The sequence below is a fragment of the Camellia sinensis genome, chromosome 7 (assembly GCF_055761805.1).
Source record: "Camellia sinensis isolate YWXY chromosome 7, ASM5576180v1, whole genome shotgun sequence".
Lineage (NCBI taxonomy): Eukaryota > Viridiplantae > Streptophyta > Magnoliopsida > Ericales > Theaceae > Camellia > Camellia sinensis.
Genome location: NC_138967.1, coordinates 120,131,778 through 120,155,843, shown reverse-complemented (window position 1 = coordinate 120,155,843; position 24,066 = coordinate 120,131,778). Strand labels below are relative to the sequence as shown.

Genomic DNA, 24,066 nt, shown 5'->3' with positions numbered 1-24,066 from the left:
TTTCATAGATGAAAGTTAGCATGAGGCAAAATTTTGGTACCAAGGTAAACATGCCCAACTCAAGTTTTTCACCTCATTATAGTGTGATCAAGTAGGAGATGAAGGTATAAGGGGTGATCATACCATGATATGATGGAACCTCTCACACAGGATCATAGCCTATAAAGTAGTGATGTACAAACCTTCCTGCCAGAAAGAGAAGCAATCTGGAAATGTAGAAGGATTTGAGTTTGAACCTTTGAGTCATAATGGTTCATATAAGAGTTGTATAAACCCAACAGTTGCAATGGTTCCAAGAGGCACCATTAAGCCTATATATACATGGTTATAAAGATGGCACAAAGCACTTGAACACCAACTCTTATACTGTGTTTTTCACTTTCTGAATTCTCGACTTTCATGCATGATAAACACCCTCACGTGATTGTCGATCATTCATATTTTTCTATCATCAGATACACTGGTGTTAGACACAAAATTTCCTGCTTTTATAGATAGGCTATAGATTAATACTTTAGGCTTGAAAAATAATGTTTATCACCACATATTTTCCCTAAGTTTAACAAATGTTATGCATATATATGTAAAATGTATCATATTTAAAAAGGTAATAGTAAATTCATTATTTCTGAAAAATGATAAATTTGACATATATATATATATATATATATATTGTTTTCATGTGAATTTACAAATATAAAAAAAGAAAAAAGAAAAAAGAAAAGAGATTAGAAATGCATCACGAAGATTGTGAGAGTTTTATTTTATTTTTATTTTCAAGATAATTATTTGATGAAACAAGATGAATACAGAAGATGGTGAGTGTTTCTTTCAGTGCAACGTGTAGTTAGCATATGTATGTTGATTTCATGAAGTTGTATGTGATCACTATCAATAATATTGATCCCCTATTTGAGATTGCAATTTCATCTTGTGCAAGCTCTAATAGTACTATTCAAGAAAAAAATTAGTAAAAAAATATATTTTTAGGGTTGTGTATGACATTAGATTTAAGAATTATTTTGCTTTAGTTATAAAGACATAAATAACAAAATTGTTTGGTGAGAATTTTAAATTATTATTATGAAGGATATATATATATATTTTTTTTTTTTTCATTCTTCACCGATTGTCTGATCGTCACTAGAAAAGTCGTCGATGTCGGAAAACTCACAGGCGGATGCAACTAGCGGTTGGTGGTGGTGGTGATGTATAAACAAATATGTAAATGTGATAGACAAATAAGTGACACGTAGACAAATAGGTGATAGGTAGAATGGTGAATAGATAGGCAGATAGGTAAGGACCATTGTTATTGTCCTTACAGTCCCAAAAGATTAGAGTTTGGGCCATTGTACCAAAAGTTTTAAACTTAGATTTATGGCCCCCATGCCTTATTATTTTAAAATAAAATAAAAAAATAACTGAAAGGAAGAGAAGTCACTATTTGGTCCAATATATTCTAAAATTATATATTTTAATATTTATAAATTTTCAAATGAGTAATTTTGAATTTTTGTCGACAGCTATGATAGGATCCCATAATTTTTGTCCAAAAACTTAAAGTTGATATACGTATTAAATTGATTTTACATGTGAACCCCATCAAGCAAGAGTTCATTTTTTAAGTAAACTTTTTAACAAAAATTTTAAATCCCTATTCTTTTTTGTTTTGCAGCCACTGATTAGAATAGAATCTTTAATCTCACAATTCTAGGTTTCGTAATTTCATATTTAAAAAAAAAAATACAAAATAAATTTTTAATAGAAAATTCAATTCATAGATTTTTTAGTCTTTTAATTTTTGAGGGACAAATTTAGGACTAGATCAGTTTACAAACACACGTGCTAGCATTCTAAATCCTTTGGTCATATACTCTGTTAAGTTGAATTGTTAATTTTGTATGACCTCTATGTCAATAATTGGTGAAAAGCTCATATTAATCGATTAATGATAGTCAAGTAATTTAATTGTATTTTAAAAAATGTTCACTACTAAAAAAAATACTTTTTGCGACTGCTATAAACCGTCGCAAATAATAAAAAACAGTCGCAAAAGACTTTTTGCAACGGCCCATGCGACGGCAAATGGGGGTCGCGAATATGGGGGTGGCAAATACTTTTTGCGACGGCAAAGCAACGGTCGCAAATTATTTGCGACCACCTAAACTACTTATGGCGACCCCTATTTTGCCGTCGCAAAAAACAAAGAAAAATACTAACATGATCTTTGGCGACCATCTTGTTACCGTCGCAAAAAAATAAAAATAAAAATAAAAATAAATAAATAAATAAATATGTAGCGTTAGGCACTCTAGGAATAACAATGACAAGAATTCAGACAGTGTAACATTTTATAGTTTTATTGAACATTCTATTTGAGTCTCAAAATTTGAGCCATATGTAAAAGTTATTACAACTAAAAACTTGGAAAAAATTCTTTTATGAAAAAAATACAATCCAAAACTGGCCAATCTTCTCATCAATTTTCTTGCTCGGGTGTTTCTCCACTCTATCAATGAACTGGCATAACACCTTGTATATACTTCATTTACACGCATTTGTGCAAGAAATGAAAGCAATATGACGAGGGGAAAAGCTCCTTCATTTACACGCATTTGTTCTCCATTCCATAGTAATAAAGAAATACTTAAATCTTGATATGTCTCTCATACTAGAAAAGGCATCCAAGAGTTTTTCAATCTTGAGCCGATTGATAGAAAGGGACCACCGGCATATTATCAGCAGAAGACATAAGAAACTAATTGATGCACCTTCACTTTCTCATCTCGAATATGCTCAGGTGTAAGAGAAATAGGCTTCTCCATAGCAATGAGGCAAAGAATCTGCAGTTGGCAAGAATATATGTATGTTACATCTTAAAGAAAAATGATAAACAAATTGGAGTGACTGTTGTGAATAAATTTATATATCTATCATTTTAATATTATCTACTCTAACTTGATTTCAAGTATTATCACAAGCATCAAAAAATAATTCATATGCACTTCAATCACAGGCATTGCCACTACTTCATATACACGCTTTTGTAAAGCAAATTTAGTAAGCACTTCATCAAACTCATAGGTATCTGAATCCCAGTTGTTTCTCTGAAGTTTTAACCTTTTGAACTGCAATGGAGCAAACAAATGATGGCTTATAATACTATTGTGAAGCGCCAAATATGTGACAAGTATTTTATTCCAATATTCTCATGCAGACTCTGATATGATGAAAATGATGCTAGGAATACCTCTGCCAACTCTTCTGCATTTCGGGGGGTATAATCTTACAACAACTCAAACTCTCCCAGAAACTATAGACACATAGCAATGTGTGAGCTGTATATAGTTCAATGTTTACAAGGTTCAAATTATGCTATAGAAAAGCATATCAGCAGTCCCTCACTTCTTAATTAAAAAATGTATGAAAATTTCACAATGCTATCTGCAATTTTAACATAGCCAGGTCTTTTTCTCTTAAAAGATTCAGAACTTCCTGTTAACACTATAAGCATCAGCAACGGCAGACCAGATTCTAGGAATGTTTACACGAAAGCTTTATGTAAGCTCTTATATCTGTTTTCTCTCAATCACAATTATTTTATAAATTCTTGTGGTAATTTTTGAAAAGATGCCAATTAATCTAATTTAGACTTGTGAATTCCAGGGTGCTGTATATGTGAAAAGGGTGACAAAACTGAGTCTGTTCGAGTTCCTCTGCTATGCCCCTCAAACAGAACCTGGTAAGCAATTATTTTATCTCAATGTACAATAGCCAGCTAAGTTAGACGTAACCATACTTCCAAAAAAGGAAAAGAAGAAAGAAGAAGTTTGCAAAAGCCAACTTAAAAATTGCCAGCATTTAGCACATAAAATTCTAGACCCCGATTACTTCAAAACATTATCAACAAAGAAAATTGTCTTAGAAACATGCAGAGGAAGCACAACCCTTATGCAACCAAAATTACTTTAAAAAAGCTCGTTGTTTCAGGTATGAGCTATGATCCCACATAAGGAAAACAACAAAAACTTGTTCAAATTACAGTAAATACACCAACAGATGATACAGTGGAGAAAATCATGTAATGGAATGGAATGGAATGAACAAAGGTCATGTAACACAAACCTGTTGCTTAGATACTGCAAAATAAAATTTGTAACTCTATCAGGCAAATAACCACCAACACGGATCACATTCAACAAATTCAAATGGTACACCAAAATTTTCCCTGCATAGTTCTTCTGGAACATTTGGGCAAAAGTTCTGTTTTCTGGGTTTTGAAGTTTCAAATCTCCAAATCTACGAGACACAAAAATTCTGATAAACCAATTGTTATCTTTAAGCCATTACAGGTCAAATAAGTTCACAAAGCAAGAGAACTCACCGGGTGTACAGGCGATTTAAAATGTGAACTGTCCACTTTTTTACCTTCCACCACCCCCATGATTTCCTGAGCTCTGGATCAGCAGGTTGGCCTTCTACTGGGACAGGCCTCTCCAATATATTTAAGAAAAGAACCATCCAAGCATTGAAGACATTTGGATCAAATAACTGCTTTGGAATCTCCAACTGAAAAGATTGAAAGATTACCAAGATAAGAAGATTAGCATACAGGAGATTTTCTTAAATGAACAATACAAAACTGACAATCTTATTGAAAGGCTGCAGCTGGAAGGTAAAAGGATGCAATTTGGATTTTATTCACACATTGTACTGCGAAATGTCAATAATCATTACTGAAAACCAACATATCTGTGATTCTCCCAAATGTTGGCTCATTGAAAACAAGAATACCTGAGAGAAACACAACTCCCAAACCTAAAGCCTTACAGAAAAACAAAAAATAATGTACTTCAGCTACAATAGTTAGCTAAATGAATAAGGAAAACATAATAGATTCCAAGTCTCCACACACACATCATAACATGCTTTTGGTGCAAACATTTTGATGAGAAAAAGTATTTTATCCCCTGTTAACATGAACAATACACCATCCAACAAAGAAGGGAAATATTAATACATTCTATGAAACTTTCCATGTGAGCACATACATATATTGATGACCAGAATATTTTGCAGATTAGCTTGATCAAGTCAGCTACTTCCAGTGAAGGGTTTACAATTTGAACAAGCCTGTCAAATATTATAAGCAAATGAGGAAATGTCTCTTCGACAATGAGATAAACTGGTGCTCTCTCTTCATCTGACTTGAACCTATAAAGAACAACAAAAGAATCAAAAATGCTTAACAAATGAAACAAAAATAACAAAATAATCTTGCAAAAAAAGAAAGCTTCAGTAAGACAATATTCTACTCAATGATTGAATCCTTCAATAATCAAAGAAACAATTATTATCCTTCAATAATCAAAGAACCAATCATCAGATCATGTTTTTTGGAAGTATGGATACTATTTTTTTGGTTGTGGACTTGCTAAGCATCAGATCATGTTTGATCATGCTAAGGACAGACCAATCATTTTTTCGACTTTCCACCCCGTCGTGGCACTACTTGCCAGGAAACTGCAGAGCACCTACCCTATAAGTTTACTCTCCATAATTGAGAGAACCCATTGTAAGTTTTTCTTTCATAGTATGGCAAATAAGCATAAAAAGGTTGTTCTAATATATTCGTTGCTGATTGAAATCAGATTTTCCTTATCACAATGAATTGCAAATTTGTCATGTGGTTGCAAAATTATGGCATGCTCTCTTATACCCAAACACAGAAGAAAAACTAAAGTAAACAACAAAACATAGCATGGAGCATCCAGTTGAAGCTCTGAGAGAGGGAGAGAAGGCAAAATCGAAATTAACACTCTTAAATTACTTTCAAATTCAACTAGAAATTCTCAAGTAGATCATTCAAAAACCTGATATAAGGAGTTAGTAGATACTGCAACCATCATGGTACCAGCACAGGTGCAACAATTAGCATATCCGGTCCCAGAAGTAGCAACAACTAGCATGCTGAAGAGAATGTGGAAAAAATATCAGATGCAGAAGTTTCAAAAATGATTCCCTACATCCAGCATCCCGAAGTTCTAAAAGGATATATAACATACAGCAAAATTGATAGGTTTCAAGAAATGTATACACAGAAATAGCTAGTCCTGACAGCAGAGGTACTAAGGTCAATCCAACTAATACAGAGAGCAAATGAATAAAAATTTAAAACTGGCAACGCAAAAAGCTGACAGCTGCTAAATGTTCTACTACTTATCAAACATCAAATCAAAGCATCATCATTTGTATTCTCAGTTAAATAAAATGAAGAGAAAAAGAAACGCAAGTTTTTTTTTTTCATGCCCGTTGGAATCATTTGTCCATAGATTCAATTAATAGTCATACCCTTGAAAACAGTCTTTAAAAATCAGCTCACTCAGTGTTTTAAGTCTATATTCAATACCCCTTCTAAAACCCCATCAAATGGGAATTGGAGACTAAACAAGGCTTAGCCCTGAAACTAAAAAAGCCAGCAAAACGTGCAGCATGTATTGCAATAACACAGAGCATGAGAAAAATTGTATCGATTACTACAAAATCGACACGGACAACTAATCGATGAACTTTCATCTCTATTATTGTATGCAAATCTCAAGAAGTTATCAATCCAATTCTTGTTCACCTTTCTATTTCTTTAACTGTTTTTGTACACATCAATAAAAAGAATGAGGACAGGTATAAACAAATATATGAACCCCATTTTTAGCCTTGTCATCTAGATTAAATAAATAGTGAGAAAACTAATTTAAAATCCTACAACTCAGTTATAGATAGTGAGAAAACACGCATCGATTAGTTTGAAATGAAGGCATTGAGGTCGTTGTCTAACCTTAAATCAATGAAATAACTGTCAACATTAAGTCTCTCAGAAGTCCTTATACGCTAGCTGAGTTAGGTTTGGGCTTGACCTGTAATGACAGAAACGAGAGTTAAAAAAATATTAGATCTAGAATTTTTTCTTTCCTAAATAGAGCATGTCTGATTGATATTCAAAGCACATGTAGCAGCCATGAAATGAACAGCATATTCAACAATTTTGCAGAGAGAAGTAATTTGAACAATTCAAGCGATGAAGTGTTTCCAGTAAGGAGCTTCCAAATTACTGTCAACAAGTCCGGCGGAGGACCGTTAACTGAGTCAAAGAAAGGATGTGAAGACCTTTTTCCATCACAAATTTTCCATCAACTTTCTTACCCAAAAGTAAAAACCCCAATAACAGAGTGATCATTTTCAATAATCAATTGCACCATCAACAATTATCATAGATAAAACAATTACTTTCTCTTAATAATTATGTGAAGAACATAAACTGAAAGTATCTATAAAAAGCTTGAAGATCTACACCTTCCTTTAGAAGCTCATATGCCTAATATCAACAAGCAGTATAGAAAATGATGGATCATAATTTTCTCATAAAATGAAGGTCTTTTCGAACACTCCATTAAAGATCACTTTGACTACAGAAGTATGATTAAATCCATCAAATAAAACTATCAAACATGTGAACAAAGTCAAATGAACAAAGGAGAGCTTTGAAGCACCCTGTTTTCTGGTACCTTCGTCAACAACAGCATGTCTAGGAGTCCTTTTTTTTAAAAAAAGGTCTTTATTTAGTAATGCTCAGAACTGGTAAACATTTCAGAAATAGGCGTTCACAGTACCAACACTAAGCAATATATTAGCAACATTCCATCTGGAGGTGATACTGTTGTAATTGAACAACACATATCGGTGATACATTACATGGATATATATATATAGAGAGAGAGAGAGAGAGTACGAAGAGCAGAGAGGAGAGCAAGATTACAGAGAGAGACAGACAGTTGAATCGATTAATGTTTCAATTTACACATTACAAATTAATCGATGAAGATACGTCAAACATTACAAAGAGTAAGATTCGAGCGATGAAGATGAATCGATGAAGATGTGCCAAACATTACAGAGAGGGACAAAGAGAAGTGATTAGGCTTACCGATTATGAATCTCGATTATGGATCGATCGAAATCTTCATCAACAGCAGATTGAAATCTTCAAATCTTCATCAACAATCGATCAAAATTTTCATATCTTCTTCAAAGTGAGAGTCTAGTGAGAGAGACAGTGAGATTTGAGCGAGAGAGTCGAGCGAGAGACATATTTTGAGAGAGAGAGAGTTCAGATTTGGGAAATAAGGGGAAAAAAGGGGGACGGGTCAAGTTTTTTAATGATTTGGGGGGTTTTTTATTTTTTTATTTTTAAGAACACGGTTGGGTCAATTAAAAAGATATTTTTTGCGACCGCAAAACAAACGGTCGCAAAAAGATAGACGCAGAAAGTCATATTTCTAGTAGTGGTTGAACTTATTTAAATGGCTCATTTAAAATCTTTGGATAAGCAACTAGGTCTCTAGTTAAAGTTTTGTAAACATAACAATGGAACCCCTCGCATACAAACATATATATATATATATATATTTGGTACATAGCATTTCTCTAAGCTCACGCTCATTAAACAATGGGAAAATATGTACATAAAAAAGGGACTGGCTAACAAATTTCAATGATATTTTTAAAGGAAAACTAAATCTATAGAAGATATTATTCGGTCAATCACAATTACAAAGTTTGTACTTTATTTATATAAAAGAATGCCAACTAGTTAACTATGATTACAACTAACCAAACCAATCTAACTCTAGTTATTATTGCCTAACTAATTCTGTTGAGATGACTGGGCTCTCTTCTTAACTTTGGTTCAACTCCTTTTCTTGGCTTCGGCTCAGCTCCTTATCATGCCCCCTCAAGCTTGTGCTGCAAATACTGAAATCGATGAGAAGAAAACGGTTTGGTGAATATATCAGCAAGCTGATCCACAGAAGAGATGTGACAAATATGACGCTTCTTTGCTGCAACTCTTTCTCTAACATAATGGTAGTCCACCCCAATGTGTTTGGACCATACATGAAAGATAGGATGAAAGATAGGATTATTGGACAAAGCTGACTTTTGGCTTTTTACTAAGTTTTTTGGCTTTTTTGGAAGTGATTTGAAAAGTTAGTAAAAAGTTGACTTTTTACTTTTTAGTTTAATATTTATTTATGGTGTCAAATCAAATTAAAATGATTAAAATACCCTTACCCAACATAAGAGATTTATTTTTTTATTTTTTTTTCATAGGCCCTAATTTGTAATTTTAGGACTGCGCTTTTAGCACTTCCCAAAGGGATTTTGTTGCTTTTTTTGCAGCCACGTTTTTGGACATTTTCCCAAAGTGGCACAAAGAGATGGCAAACATATTATCACACCAAAGAGTGGGCACTGAAACTGAAATATGTAGATCAAATAAAAGCATACCGAGCCAACTAAGTTCCGCAGCGGTGTGAGCAAAAGCTTGATATTCGGCCTCAGTGGAAGACTTGGATATAGTAGATTGCTTCTTAGCAGACCATAAATCAAGTTGGGACCTAAGAAGACACGATAACCAGTTGTAGATTTTCGATCAATAGAGTTTCCTTCCCAATCAGAATCGGAGAAAGCATTTAAAGTGAGAGGTCCTAGTGTAAAATGTAAACCATGATGAAGAGTGCCTCTGAGATATCTAAGTAATCTTTTGGCCAAAGCAAAGTGACTAGTAAGAGGAGTTTGTAGGAACTAACAGACATGATTGACAGCAAAAGCCAAGTCAGGTCGTGTGATAGTAAGATACTGCAGGGTGTTGCGAATCGGGGGCACACCAGGGAACTCAAACAAGCAATAACACACAAGATTTAACGTGGTTCGGCAAGTCGCCTACGTCCACGGGCAGCGAATTCACTATATTGAACAAAATGGTAAGAATTACAATTCTCTCTGTAATTCTCTCTCTCTCTTTGCTCTCTAAGCTCACACCTCTCAGCTGTACTTCTCAACTCTCCTTAGCTTCTCTATATATAGAGATTACAATGCAAGATTAATTGAGCTGGCTGCCAGCCCATTTCGGTGGCTTTCCAGATTGAGGCTTCATGGCCTCATGGCCAACTCACATGGCCTCATGGCTTTCCCACCATGTAGTTGGCTGCTACTTTCCTTCACATGGCCAGAATCTGTAGCCAACTCAACAAATCTCCACCTTGGCGAGGATTCTCTTATCCAACATAGTGATCGATCAACACTGCCATGCACCCGAAGGTGCTCAGTTCCGAGAGATGTTGACCAAGTCCAAACAATGTTGGAACTTGATCCCAGAAACTACCTTTGTGAGCATATCGGCCGGATTATCTGCAGTACCAATCTTTTGAAGCAGAATATCCCCTTCATTCACAATTTCTCGGATGAAATGGAAACGGACATCAATGTGCTTGGTGCGGGCATGATGGACCTGGTTCTTTGCCAAACAAATGGCACTCTGACTGTCACAAAACACCTTAACGTGCTTCTGAACAATTCCCAAGTCTTCAATCAACCCATGTAGCCAAATAGCTTCCTTAAAGGCTTCCGTCACTGCCATGTACTCTGCCTCTGTAGTAGACAAAGCCACCGTTGACTGAAGCGTTGACCTCCAACTTACCGGCCCTTTAGCAAGCGTAAATAAATACCCTGTTGTTGACCGGCGTTTGTCTAAGTCACCAGCATAATCTGAGTCCACATATCCTTCCAAATTCTGCCCGAGTCGGTTATCTCTCTCGAACTTCAATCCCAGATTGACCGTGCCATGTATGTACCTTAGGATCCATTTCACTGCCTGCCAGTGATTTTTTCCTGGATCATGCATATACCTGCTTACCATACTCACAGCATACGAGATGTCAGGCCGTGTACAAACCATAGCATACATTAATGCACCAACTGCATTTGCATATGGAACCTGTGCCATATGCTTCCGTTCTTCTTCTGTGCGTGGAGACAACGAAGCACTAAGCTTGAAATGAGGGACCAATGGTGTACTTACAGCTTTGGTTTTCCCATTGATGCCAAATCTGTCTAACACCTTTTTCAGATACTGGGTTTGTGTCAGACAAACCTTGCCCTTCTTCCTGTCTCTCTTGATCTCCATGCCAAGAACTTTCTTTGCTTCTCCCAAATCCTTCATTTCAAACTCCCTTGCTAACTGTGCCTTGAGTTTGTCAATTTCCACCTTGCTCGTAGATGCAATCAGCATATCATCTACATATAAGAGCAAATAGATGAAGGAACCGTCGGGAAGCTTACGGAAATATACACAATGATCAAATTGACTTCTTGTGTATTCTGTCTCCATCATGAACCGATCAAATCGCTTGTACCACTGTCTCGGGGATTGCTTCAATCCGTACAACGATTTGTTCAGCTTATAGGCCCAATTCTCTTTTCCAGCAATTTTGAAACCATCTGGCTGGGACATGTATATCTCCTCTTCAAGATCTCCATGTAAGAAGGCAGTTTTGACGTCGAGTTGGGCGAGCTCAAGATCAAACTGTGCAACCAAAGCTAACAAGATGCGAATAGACGTGTGCTTCACAACAGGTGAGAATACCTCATTGTAGTCTATTCCTTCCTTCTGAGCATAGCCTTTAGCTACCAATCTAGCTTTGAATCTGATGTTGTCTCTGCCTGGAATGCCTTCCTTCTTGGTGTAAACCCATTTACACCCAATTGCTTTCTTGCCTTTTGGAAGTTGTACCAACTCCCAAGTCTGGTTCTTGTGAAGTGACCCAATCTCTTCATCCATAGCCTCCTTCCATTTGACACTTTCTACATTATGCACGGCTTCTTTGAAAGTGCAAGGAATATTGTCTTCAATGATTGGAAGTGCATAGGCTACCATATCGATCATCCAACTGGGTTGCTTAGTAACCCTTTTTCCTTTCCTGATTGCAATGGGTTCTGATTGTTGCGGAGCCTCTGGATCTTCATTTTCATCTGAACTCTCTTCAGAGTTATCCTCTGAGACTTCTTCAGGATGGTTGATTGGCTGACTAGTCTTTGCTGGAGTCTCAAACTCCACCTGCACTGACTTCTTCAATGCTTCCTCATTCTGTTGAGGATCTGGTTGCTTCAGCATTGCAGACTCGTCAAAGGTAACGTCTCTTCTGATGAGAACTTTCTTTAATTCAGGGCACCACAGTCTGTATCCCTTGACACCGTCACCGAAGCCCAAGAAGATGGCTTTCTTGGCTCTTGGATCCAACTTAGATTCTGTAACATGAAAATATGCTGGACATCCAAAGATACGTAACTGATCATAATCAGTAACTGGGACTCCTGACCATACCTCCATGGGAGTCTTCCCATCTAATGCTGCAGTAGGTAGTCTGTTGACAAGATGACGAGCATAGTTCAATGCCTCGCCCCAAAATGCCTTGCTCAATCCAGACTGTGACAGCATACACCGGACTTTCTCCACCAAAGTGCGGTTCATGCGTTCTGCAACTCCATTCTGCTGCGGTGTTCCAGGAACTGTGAAATGTCTCACTATCCCTGCATTCTAGCAAACCTCAAAGAAGGGATCTGATGTATATTCTCCACCATTGTCAGATCTGAGCTTCTTGATCCGTCTGCCTGTCTGGGTCTCAATCATCTTCTTCCACGTAAGAAAGATGTCTAAGACTTCATCTTTGTGTTTCATTGTATAAATCCAAACTCTTCTAGAGAAATCATCAATGAACGACACAAAGTAGTGTTTACCTCCCAACGAAGCAGTCTTGGAAGGACCCCATACGTCGGTGTGGACGTAGGCTAGAATCCCTTTGGTACGGTGAATTGCAGTACCAAACTTGATTCTTGTTTGCTTGCCCAATACACAATGCTCGCAGAACTCAAGCTTCCCCGTCTTGGCGCCTTTCAACAGGCCTTGCTTTACCAACCCTTGTAAAGCCTTCTCACCGACATGCCCTAGGCGCATGTGCCAAAGTTTGGAAGTGTCTGATGCATCATCTTCTGAGCTGGTGGAGACAGCCACTCTTCCTGTGACTGTAGAGCCATCTAGGAAATATAAATTTCCCTGTCGAGTACCCTTCATTGCAACCAATGCTCCTCGAACAACTTTAAGGACTCCACCTTCCATGGTTACTCTGTAACCTTTGGAGTCTAAAACTCCCACTGAGATGAGATTCTTGGTTAGATCTGGTACATACCGTACATCTTCAAGAATTCTGATTGTTCCATCATGGATCTTCAGTTTAATTGTTCCAATCCCCTTTGTCTGGCAAGCTTGGTCGTTGCCCATCAGCATAACTCCTCCATCGAACTCTCGTAAGCTCGAGAACCACTGCTTGTTAGGACACATATGGAATGAACATCCGGAATCTATTATCCATTCATCCGACTGGCCATATGATGAAACTGTGAAGGCTCCTCCTTCATCATTATCTCCATCTCGTGCAATATTCACCTTCTCTTCTGTCTTGTCTTTATTTGGACAATCTTTTGCCCAATGTCCCTTCTCGCGACAAGCTGCACACTCGTCTTTTGCAAGACGTCTTTTGTCTGAAGGTTTCCCCCTAGATTTTGAGCGAGACTTTCCTCGCCTTGTATTTCTTCTGTTATTTGTTCTGCCTCTGACTGTTAATGCCTCGGATGTTGAGTCCCTGTTTGCAGACTTATCTTTCCTTCTGAACTCATTGTTCACCAAGGCGTTTGCAACATCAATATACTTGATCTTCTCTTTACCGTACAGTAAAGTAGTAGTGAGATGATCATACGAGTCAGGCAAGGAATTTAACAATAACAGTGCTTTGTCTTCATCACCAACGTCATCATCCAAATTCTTCAAATCCGTAATAATTTTGTTGAAATTATTTAGGTGTTCGTTCATCAAAATACCTTTAATGTAGTCGAAACGAAACAACCTCTTCCTCAAGTAGAGCCAGTTCTCAATGCTCTTTGTCATGAACTTATCTTCCAGCGCCTTCCAAAGCTTCTTCGCAATATCATATTCTGTAAAGGCATACTTCTCCTCTTTTGCAAGGCAAAGTCGGATGGAACTGCAGGCCAGGAGATTCACCCTCTCCCATTCTATCTCGTCCAGGTCATCTGGTTTGTCTCCCAGAGTGAAGTGCAGGTTCATTTGGACAAGCATATCCTTAACTTCGCATCTCCACATGCCGAAGTTGCTGCTTCCATCGAACTTCTCTACCTCGAACTTGGCATGGGACATCGAGGTCCAATGCCTAGAAGTGCTTGTACTGGCTGAATTACTTACGGACTCGGTTGATCTAGATTCTGCCATTTTTTAGAAACTTCAATTCAAAAAAACTGACCGTACAGATGTGTCCGGAATACTCCAAATAGTTGGGAAGCACTATTGGATCGTCAAAAACGGATTCCGAATGGCTCCGATCTGGCAAAAACACTTTTAACGGTTCAGATCGGCAGAATTTTGTGCGCCTGCGAAGCACAAGATCACTCCTCCGGTTCTGCTGATGTCAGGCTGACGTCCTCGGCTCAGTCAGCGGCTCGGTCAGCGGCTCCGGCTCGGTCAACGCGGCTCCGGCTCGGGCGGCTTGGTGCGCGTGTGCGGCGCGTGTCGCGCGTGAACTCACGCGTCTTCTTCCTTCGTCCGCGCGTGGAGCGCGTGGGTGAGACTGGGACCACGCGCCGGGAGCCTGAACGGCGCGTGTGGGCGCGTGATGAGACTGGGAGTCACGCGCAAACTTCTAGAGGCGCGTGAGGGCGCGTGGAAGCTCCTCTGGGCTCTGTTTTTGCTGTTCTGGACTCCTCTCGAGGAGTTCTTCCTCCTAGTATGGTCAAAAGTGGATTTTGAGTACTTCGAAATCTGGGCACTTTCGGGAAAAATTCAATTTTTCGCAACCCGAGCTCTGATACCAATTGTTGCGAATCGGGGGCACACCAGGGAACTCAAACAAGCAATAACACACAAGATTTAACGTGGTTCGGCAAGTCGCCTACGTCCACGGGCAGCGAATTCACTACATTGAACAAAATGGTAAGAATTACAATTCTCTCTGTAATTCTCTCTCTCTCTTTGCTCTCTAAGCTCACACCTCTCAGCTGTACTTCTCAACTCTCCTTAGCTTCTCTATATATAGAGATTACAATGCAAGATTAATTGAGCTGGCTGCCAGCCCATTTCGGTGGCTTTCCAGATTGAGGCTTCATGGCCTCATGGCCTCATGGCCAACTCACATGGCCTCATGGCTTCCCCACCATGTAGCTGGCTGCTACTTTCCTTCACATGGCCAGAATCTGTAGCCAACTCAACACAGGGCACTAACAAGACTATGATAAAGGGAAGGCCGAAAGAAGGGCAAATCCTCAGTAGAAGCAGTAGACTTGAGAGGCATAGGAGATGGGGTAGATTTGCAATTTGTCATACTAGCTTTGGCCAAAATCTTAGTTGCATACTTCTTCTGAGACATGAAATAGCCTGAGGCAGAGGAGGTAACAGATATACCCAAAAAATAGTCAAGAAGACCCAATTCCTTCATGGAAAAACTAGAGTGCTTCTGAGTGATAAGGGTGGAAATATAAGAAGGATCACTGCTTGTGAGAAGAATATCATCAACATATATTAAGAGAATAGTGATGGCGGTAGAAGTCTTCTTAACAAATAAGGATGAATTACAATGACTAGCCTAGAAGCCTTGCTTGAGAAGAAATGTAGAAAAAGTAGAGAACCAAGCTCCGGGAGCTTGCTTGAGCCCATAAAGAGTTTTGTGCAAATTGCAAACCATGGATAGATGCTCCTTATCAACAAAACCAAGAGGTTGATGCATATAAAAGCATTGAAGATATCAAGTTGTTTGATGGACCAGTTGAAGTGAAGAGCTAAACATAAGAGAAGTCTAACAGTAGGTTGCTTTGCTGCTAGACTAAAGGTCTCAAAATAATCAATACCTTCAGTTTGGAGAAATCCTTTGGCAACCAATTTGGCTTTGTACAAAACAATTGTATCATCTGAATTTTTCTTGAGACAAAAAACCCATTTGCAACCACTAGCTTTTGGTAGAAGGAAGAGGGACCAAAACCCAAGTTCCTTGTCGCATTAAAGATGTGTATTCATCAACCATGGCAACAGTCTAGGTAACTGATTGAGCAGCTTCTTGATAAGATTGAGGCTCAACCAGATCAGAAGAAGGAAGATTAGTAAAAGTGAGGAAATAAGTAGGATGATGAGATTTAGACCAAGTAACCATGGGGTGAGTATTAGTAGAAAAGATAAAGTGTGAGGCAGATGAGAGAGTAGGAAAATGAATAAAAATATAAGAAATAGGGATCTGAGAAGATGGAGAAGAAGAAATATAAGGAGAAGAAGGGACAGCAGAAACTGGTAAAGCTGCTGTGTGTGAAACAGACTGAACTAGAGGCAAAGCAGCAGTCGAAACTGCAGACTGATGAGCAAGTTGAGTTGGATGGTGAGTAGTAAGCTGAGCTACAGGCAGAACAGATACTGCAAATGGGTTAGCATGCTAAGAAGCATAAAGAAAAACTAAATCTACAGAAAATATTATTCAATCAATCACAATTATAGAGTTTGTACTTTATTTATATAAAAGGATGCCATGATTACAACTAACCAAACCAATCTAACCCTAGTTATAACTAAGCTCTCTTCTTGACTTTGACTCAGCTCTTTTTTCTTAGCTTTGGCTCAACTCCTTATCAACTTTTGTTTCTCCATGAGAGGAATGGGTTCGATTATCACTGATAAGACTCGATTCTTTGCTTGAGAATCTGGAGATCCATGCCCATCTCCGTGTTGATACGTGCATTGGGAAATCCGAGCAAGGTTAATAGTGGTTTCAACAAATGATTTCTCAAATGGAGAATCAATTACTCGATCTTTGTTCATCTTCTTCCATGTTTCATCAATCAAATTGCTTGTATGCTTCCGAGCAACTTGTTCAGAAACTCCATTCTCCTTCATATAACACAAGATTGAATTTGCCGATTCACCTCTCTCCAACTCGGCCTATCACATAGACAAACAAGAATGTTAATGTTAAGTAACTAACGATGGAATTTTGTGTTAACTCTCTTTTGTAATTACAGTGCTGACCCTTAAGGTCGTTTAAAAGTTCGCCTAATGTCCTCAGTTATTTCAACCAAAAAAAAAAAAATAGTCTGATATCTTGAATGTTAAAACATGGTAAAAACAGCCTTAATTACAAGAATTGACATGTAAGAAAATGAAATTTAAATAAAATAATTTTAGTTCAAAAATATAAAATCATTTTAAAATTTTGCCTGTGGTCCCAAAAATTATTGGGTTTCATCTCAATACATTCTTTATTGCACGATATGGTAAGAATCTCAAGTATGAAAATTTTGAGATACAATTGTGCCACTGAAGTGCATTAACACAGAGGCATAGAAATTTGGGTATAGAAGATCATTGCCCGAAACTAACAATGAAACTACCTTTTTGTAATACCATTCAAGTAGATCTCATTTGCATACCTTGGAAGTACCCAAATCATTGGTTAGTCTGAAAATAATGGATGAACATTCCAAAAGACTATGGTATGCCTGTAAGCTATCCAGTGCCTCTTTTGTAATAGTTTTAGTCATCAAAAAATAGGCATGAACTAGTATTACAGCCCCTGATACTGAACGCCATGCGTTATCAAGGTATGCCTCGAATGTTGGAGTTTCTTTGTTGAAACACCATTTTGCTTCCACCAAGAATGCTTTGCATAAATCTGCCCACTGTGACACACAAAGGTAACAATAATATATATATATTTGAAGTAAAGTAATATAAACATAAAAATTGTATAGAATGTTAATACAAGATGATGTAGCAAATCTTAATCATATTACTTAAGAGAAAAGGAAAATGCTAGTGCACTTTTCTGAGTAATTTTTTAAATACTTTTTCAGAATATTCTTGTTGTGTTCCTAGTATTATTGTAAAGAAAAAGATTAGGACGACTTAATGTTCAAAACAAAAATGACAATCAGATCAACTTTCAATATAAAACCAACACATGTTAAAGCTCCTCATTGGGAGCTACTTTCAATGGGCTCCATCAGTACCTAGTCAATACCTAATCAAGTACTCTTACATGGAATGTGTTGGTTTTAAATCGAAAGTTAACTTGCATAGCATTTTATGTTTTTTAAAAATGTCACTGAAATATCATTTTAACAATTAATTTCTCTATAAAAATTCTTTAAGAATACTTTATTTTATTTTATGTAACATGTAGATTTTCAAACCTAAAGTTTAATGCCCGATTAGTGATGAAAGGTAAAGTAAACTAAGATACCTTTTTCAATTAAACTAAGAGATTACAAGTCATGTTTATATATCAGTACAGGTAACAAACTAACAAACTATTAACCTAACCACACTTCTAACTAACCACACATCATGTAACTATGTAACTAACTAAAGCTGTTACAAACTAACTCAAACAGTTAACAGCAGATTACATTACACTGAATGAACCTCATCTTGGACCTCTTGGACCTCTTGCTTATCAGGCCCCCGCAAGCTGAGAGGGGGAAGACCAACACGAAGCTTGGAAGTGAGAAAAGAAAATCTGGCAGGGGACAGAGATTTGGTGAAGATGTCAGCCAATTGATCCAAAGAAGGAACATATTTGAGACAGAATTGGTGACGAGCAACCTTTTCACGAATGAAATGACAGTCCACTTCAATGTGTTTAGAGCGGCTGTGAAAGACCGGATTAGCAGCCAAGGACAAGGCAGACATGTTGTCACACCAAAGAACAGGTGGAGATGGTTGAGGAATGTGAAAATCAGCAAGAAGCATTTGCAACCAAGTGAGTTCTGCAGCAGTGTGTGCTAAGGACCGATATTCAGCCTCGGTGGAGGAGCGAGACACAGTGGACTGTTTCTTGGAGGACCAAGAGATGAGATTAGAACCCAAGAACACACAGTAACCAGAGGTGGAATGTCTGTCAGTGGCATCCCCAGCCCAATTAGAGTCAGAGTAGGCTGTGAGATTAAAAGAACTAGGAGCAAAGAGAAGACCATGAGAAATGGAGCCTTTAATGTATCGTAAGATACGTTTCACAGCAGAGAAATGGACCACAGTAGGGGCATGCATATGTTGGCAGGCTTGGTTGACAGCATAAGAGAGCTCAGGACGAGTGATAGTAAGATACTGAAAGGCACCCACAAGGCTGCGATAGAGAAAAGGTTGGGAGAATGGGAGAGAATCAGCAGCAGTAAGAGAAGGTTTAGCTGATGAAGGAGTAGCACAAGGCTTGCAGGTTGTCATGCCAGCTTTAAGAAGAAGCTCCAAGGCATATTTCTGCTGGGAGAGAAAGAAGCCTTGAGCAGTGGACTGAACAGAAATACCTAAGAAATAGGAAATATCCCCTAATTCTTTCATGGAAAAAACATTGTGCATTTGAGTTAATAAGGAATGAAGGTAGGATGAATCAGAACCAGTAAGAAGAATGTCATCGACATATAGAAGAAGAAAGGTAATGGAAGAAGAGGTAGAATGAATGAAGAGAGAAGAAGCACAACGACTCTGAAGAAAACCTTTAGAGAGAAGAAAGGAGGAGAAAGTAGAATACCAGGCTCGAGGAGCCTGTTTCAAACCATAAAGAGCCTTGTGAAGTTTGCAAACAAGGGTAGGCTGAGAAGGATCCACAAAACCAGGAGGCTGTTCCATGTATACATCTTCATCCAACTTGCCATGTAAAAAGGCATTAGATATGTCAAGTTGTTTTAGAGGCCAATGATGATGAAGAGCTAAAGAGATAAAAATGCGAATTGTGGGTTGCTTGGCCACAGGGCTAAAGGTATCATGAAAGTCAATACCATGTTGCTGATGAAAACCCTTAGCGACAAGTCGGGCTTTGTGCCGAGCAACTGAGCCATCAGAATTCTTTTTAACTTTGAAGACCCATTTACACCCTATAGCTTGCTTAGAAGGGGGTAGAGAAACAAGAGACCATGTGCCTTGATGTTGAAGAGCAGCATATTCATCAAACATGGCTTGGAGCCAGACTGGAGAGTCAAGAGCAGATTGATAAGAGAGGGGCTCAATATCAGGAGAAGGAGAGGAGCCAGTAGGAGAAGTGAGAATAGAAGAGAAACAAGTAGAATGAGATTTGGATCGGGTTTGCATATGATGAGAATTGAGAGTAGCAGGAGGAGGAAGAGGTAAAACAACAGAAATAGAATTAATAGGAATAGATGGAGGAGAAGGATCAGAAGGAGACAAAGCAGAGGAAGGCTGGGCAGATATAGGCTGTGCAAATTGGGCAGGAGGAGCCAGATCAGAAGACTAGGGTTGTGAAGATGACTGTGGTTGGACAGATGAAGATGCTGGCTGGGAAGAGCACTGCGCCTGGACAGATATAGACTGTGGCTGTGTAGATATAGGTTGAGCTGGGACAGATGTAGACTGTGGCTGTGTAGATATAGGCTGAACACTAAACTTTGAAGTCAGAGCAGATTGAGAATAACTATGCTGAGGAGAGGGTGACCAAAAGAAATCCTGTAAAAGAGGAAGAGAAGAAACAGAAGAAACAGAAGTAGAAGAAGAAAAAGGAAACTCATGTTCATGAAAAATAACATGTCTAGATAAATGAATATGACCAGTCTGAGGATCTAAACATCTATAGCCCTTAACACTAGGATAATAACCTGGAAAAACACAAGGAGTCGACTTAGGGGCCAACTTATGAGAAGCATAAGGTTTAAGCCAGGGGAAGCAAAGACAGCCAAATACTTTTAGTAGAGAGTAATCAGGAGAAGTATGATACAACAACTCAAAAGGAGAGCAATTATTAAGAGAAACACTAGGTAAACGATTGATCAAATAAGTGGCAGCAGCGATGGCATCAAACCAATAAAGAAGAGGCATAGAGGACTGATGAAGAAGAGAAATAGCAGTTTCAGTGAGATGTAAGTGCTTCCTCTCAGCCACTCCATTTTGAGAGGGAGTATGTGGACAGGAAAACTGATGGTGAACACCATGAGTGTGAAGATAATGTTGAAGAGGATGATTCTTGTATTCACCACCTCCATCACTACGAAGAATTTTGAGAGGAAAACCAAACTGTTTTTCCACAAAAGCTTTGAATTCCATAAATTTGGCACACACTTCACTTTTATAAACAAGAGGATAAAGCCAAGTGAATCTGGTAAAATCATCAATGAATAACATATAGTATTTGTAAGGAGAAGCAGATTTATTAAAGGGACCCCATACATCACTGTGAATCAAAGCCAGTGGATTAGTTACAGTGGAATTAGACAATGTAAAAGGTAGCCTATGACATTTGGCTACAGAGCAATGTACACAAGAAAAGGTACTTTTATTGGAAGCTACAGACAAAGGTAATTTGTGTTTAAGCAAATGAAACTTAAGAGTAGAAGGATGGCCTAATCTCTGATGCCAAATGTCAGTAGAAGCAGCATAAGTAACTGAACTACTGTAGGCATGTGAGGAATCAGTGGTTGGAGTGCTGTAGGCATGTGAGGAATCAGTGGTTGGAGTGTGGAATTGATATAGTCCATTGGCATAAAAACCTTTATGGAGGATGGCCTTGGAAAGCTTGTCCTGAATAGTAAAAGAAGAATGATCAAATGTGATAGAGCAGTTATTATCTTTAGCCAAGTGATGCACAGAGACAAGATTAGAGTTAATAGAAGGTACATGCAAAACTTTGTTTAGTTTGAAGGAATGGTGAGGAGTAGGTAGTATACCTTGACTTGTATGGGTGATAGGAAGGGAAGAGCCATTACCAATAGTGACTTGATTACCAGCAGTGTAAGGTTGAATGGAGTTAAGTTGATGAAGATCATTGGTGATATGATCAGAAGCAGCTGAGTCCAAAAACCAGGGAGAACAAGAACCATTGTCCTCAGTTAAAGAAGTAACATATGCCTTTGATTGCTGAGACTGATATGGCTGAGAGTGAGACTGATATGGCTTTGATTGCTGGGATGGAGACATGTGTGAAGACTGAAATTGAGTATCTAGTCTATGCCAACAGTCAAGAGCTATGTGATTAGCTTTACCACAGATTTGGCACACAATGCCAAATTGTCCTCTTCCTTGAGATCTGCCACGAGAGGATCTTCCTGAATAGAATCGAGTGCCTCTATGAGCACCTCTAGAATCACCACGAGAAGAACCTCTGTTTTGATGATAAGAGTTAAATCCTCTAGAAATATTAGAAGCAGCATGAGAGTCTGTCACAGTTGCATAAGCAACAGTTAGATCAGAACTATGTTTTAATTTTCCTTCAATGTGAATAGCTTCGAAACAAAGTAGAGCAGAGAGATCCTCCATAGAAATGGACTCTGCACGAGTTCGAATAGCTACTTTAACTGCATCATATTCAGAAGGCAATCCATTCAATGTAAGAAGAACAATATCCTCATCTTCCACAAATGACGAAGCAACACGTAATTGATCAACAATACTTTTGATTTTGCTCAAATACACCTCCATTGAATCTGATTTCTTTGAAATAGAACTCAATTTGTTCTTTAACTGGTGGATATGAGACCTAGAGAGAGAGGTAAAACGTTTATCAAGAAATTGCCAGACCTGAGCACTGGTGTGAAGATGTAACACAGAAGTGAAAATCGCAGGAGAGAGAGTAGCAGTGATGCAGCTGAGTAGATGCGCATCAATCATCTTCCATTTAACAGCTTCTGGATTTGGAATTTCTATTCCGGCAGACTGTCGTATTGTGTCAACAGGACACTTCTTTGAGCCATCAACAATAGGGAGGAGATCTGTGGCTCGAAGTAGATTCTGTATTTGATTCTTCCAAATAACAAAATTTGAGCCATCCAGCTTCACTATTACAAGAGAACTGAGATTTGATAGTAGTAGATTGAGATTGGAAGGAATAGCAGAGGACTCCATAGATGAAGCTTGAGAATTGCTCGCGAGAGCTTCTTGGTGCTCTGATACTATGATGAAAGGTAAAGTAAACTAAGATACCTTTTTCAATTAAACTAAGAGATTACAAGTCATGTTTATATATCAGTACAGGTAACAAACTAACAAACTATTAACCTAACCACACTTCTAACTAACCACACATCATGTAACTATGTAACTAACTAAAGCTGTTACAAACTAACTCAAACAGTTAACAGCAGATTACATTACACTGAATGAACCTCATCTTGGACCTCTTGGACCTCTTGCTTATCAATTAGGATGTACCATTAATGGGCTTCATCTACGCCTAATCAAGTACTCTCACATGTGTTGGTTTTAAATGTAAAGTTGGCTTGCACAACATTGTTGTTATTAAACATGTCACTAACACATAATTCTTATTATTTTCTTTATAAAAATTCTTTATAATATTTAAATTTATTTATTTATTTACCTTATGTAAGGGTTTGGCTTTTTTTAAGTTCTCATCTTAATTTGGGAGAGCGTTTAGGCTTAGTAGACCCATTTTGAAACCGATTTCGGTGATTAGAATCGTTCATTTTTTTGGGCTTCTTGAATAGAATATCCAGGCAAAAAATAGGAAAATTGGATCGGTATCTATATGTTTGAATTATATTTGTTTAAAAAATGGACGACAAATATAATTTCAAGAATAGCTATTCATTTTTTGTAATACAAAATTGATTCAAACACATATAGTTACTGATATCTAATCATTTTTATTTTTTACATGAATATTCTACTCAACAAGTCTTAAAAAGTGAACGGTTCGAATTATTGAAACGAAATATGTGATTGACTCCACAAGCCCCTTAAGTTCTCTCATATTGAAATGTAAACACGAGAGAAGCCTTATCCTTTATGTAACATATGAAGATTCAAACTTAAAGTTTAATGTCTGATCGACACCTACTTTTAGTGGGTTCCATCAATGCCGAATCAAGTCCTTACAAATGAATTAATTTTAAGAATAATGATTTGTCCCCCTAATTTCCTTCCCCCGAATCCCCCTAATTTCAGAAGAGAGAGAGAGAGAGAGAGAGAGAAGAGAAGAGAAGAGAGGGAAAAAGAGGAGTTCAGAAGAGAGGGAAGAGGAGGAGCTCGATCGTCGTCCTCTGATCGTCTCCGGCAGCCCCCGCCTCTGCCCGATCGTCGTCTCCGGCAGCCGCCGCCTCTGCCTCACCTCCGCCTCCTCCTCCCCGTGGTTATGGCCCCCTCCTGTTCTCCTCCTTCCTCCTCCTCCT

General features: G+C 38.1%; 2 protein-coding genes across 8 annotated transcripts in view; both read right to left on the bottom strand.

Annotated features, from left to right (window-relative positions):
• Positions 1-2,340: 2,340 nt before the first annotated feature.
• Positions 2,341-8,351, bottom strand: LOC145795284 (importin beta-like SAD2). 7 transcript variants are annotated; one of them, XM_082879190.1, is made up of 6 exons: positions 5,877-6,261; positions 4,388-4,572; positions 4,129-4,302; positions 3,254-3,316; positions 3,009-3,131; positions 2,341-2,846 (listed from the first exon to the last, which is right to left on the bottom strand). In XM_082879190.1, the coding sequence occupies exons 1-5, from the start codon at positions 5,970-5,972 to the stop codon at positions 3,119-3,121; spliced, it is 531 nt and encodes a 176-aa protein (XP_082735316.1). In that variant the 5' UTR covers positions 5,973-6,261; the 3' UTR covers positions 2,341-2,846; positions 3,009-3,118. The 7 variants fall into 7 exon arrangements, 5 of the variants coding, with proteins under 5 accessions (XP_082735316.1, XP_082735315.1, XP_082735319.1 ...); XR_014335920.1 differs by lacking the exon at positions 5,877-6,261 and adding exons at positions 6,839-6,917; positions 7,985-8,351 and having other exon boundaries at positions 3,009-4,302; XM_082879189.1 differs by having other exon boundaries at positions 3,254-4,302; positions 5,877-6,263.
• An 8,063-nt stretch (positions 8,352-16,414) lies between these two features.
• The window catches only part of LOC114295355 (tricyclene synthase EBOS, chloroplastic), a 37,217-nt gene continuing 29,565 nt past the window's right edge, over positions 16,415-24,066 (bottom strand). The window contains 2 exon segments of the mRNA XM_028239586.2: positions 16,415-16,879; positions 17,368-17,616. Of these exon segments, the coding sequence (XP_028095387.2) occupies positions 16,559-16,879; positions 17,368-17,616 (570 nt within the window). The 3' untranslated portion in view covers positions 16,415-16,558.

What these genes read in the sequence shown, in the direction of transcription:
- LOC145795284 (XM_082879188.1), bottom strand. Translation starts at nt 5,972, where the DNA reads ATGCTAGTTGTTGCTACTTCTGGGACCGGATATGCTAATTGTTGCACC. An exon ending in CTACTAACTCCTTATATCAG is followed by an intron (nt 4,573 to 5,876) that starts GTTTTTGAATGA and finishes CAATCTTTTCAG; the next exon opens with TTGGAGATTCCAAAGCAGTT. An exon ending in TTAAATCGCCTGTACACCCG is followed by an intron (nt 4,303 to 4,387) that starts GTGAGTTCTCTT and finishes TGTGTCTCGTAG; the next exon opens with ATTTGGAGATTTGAAACTTC.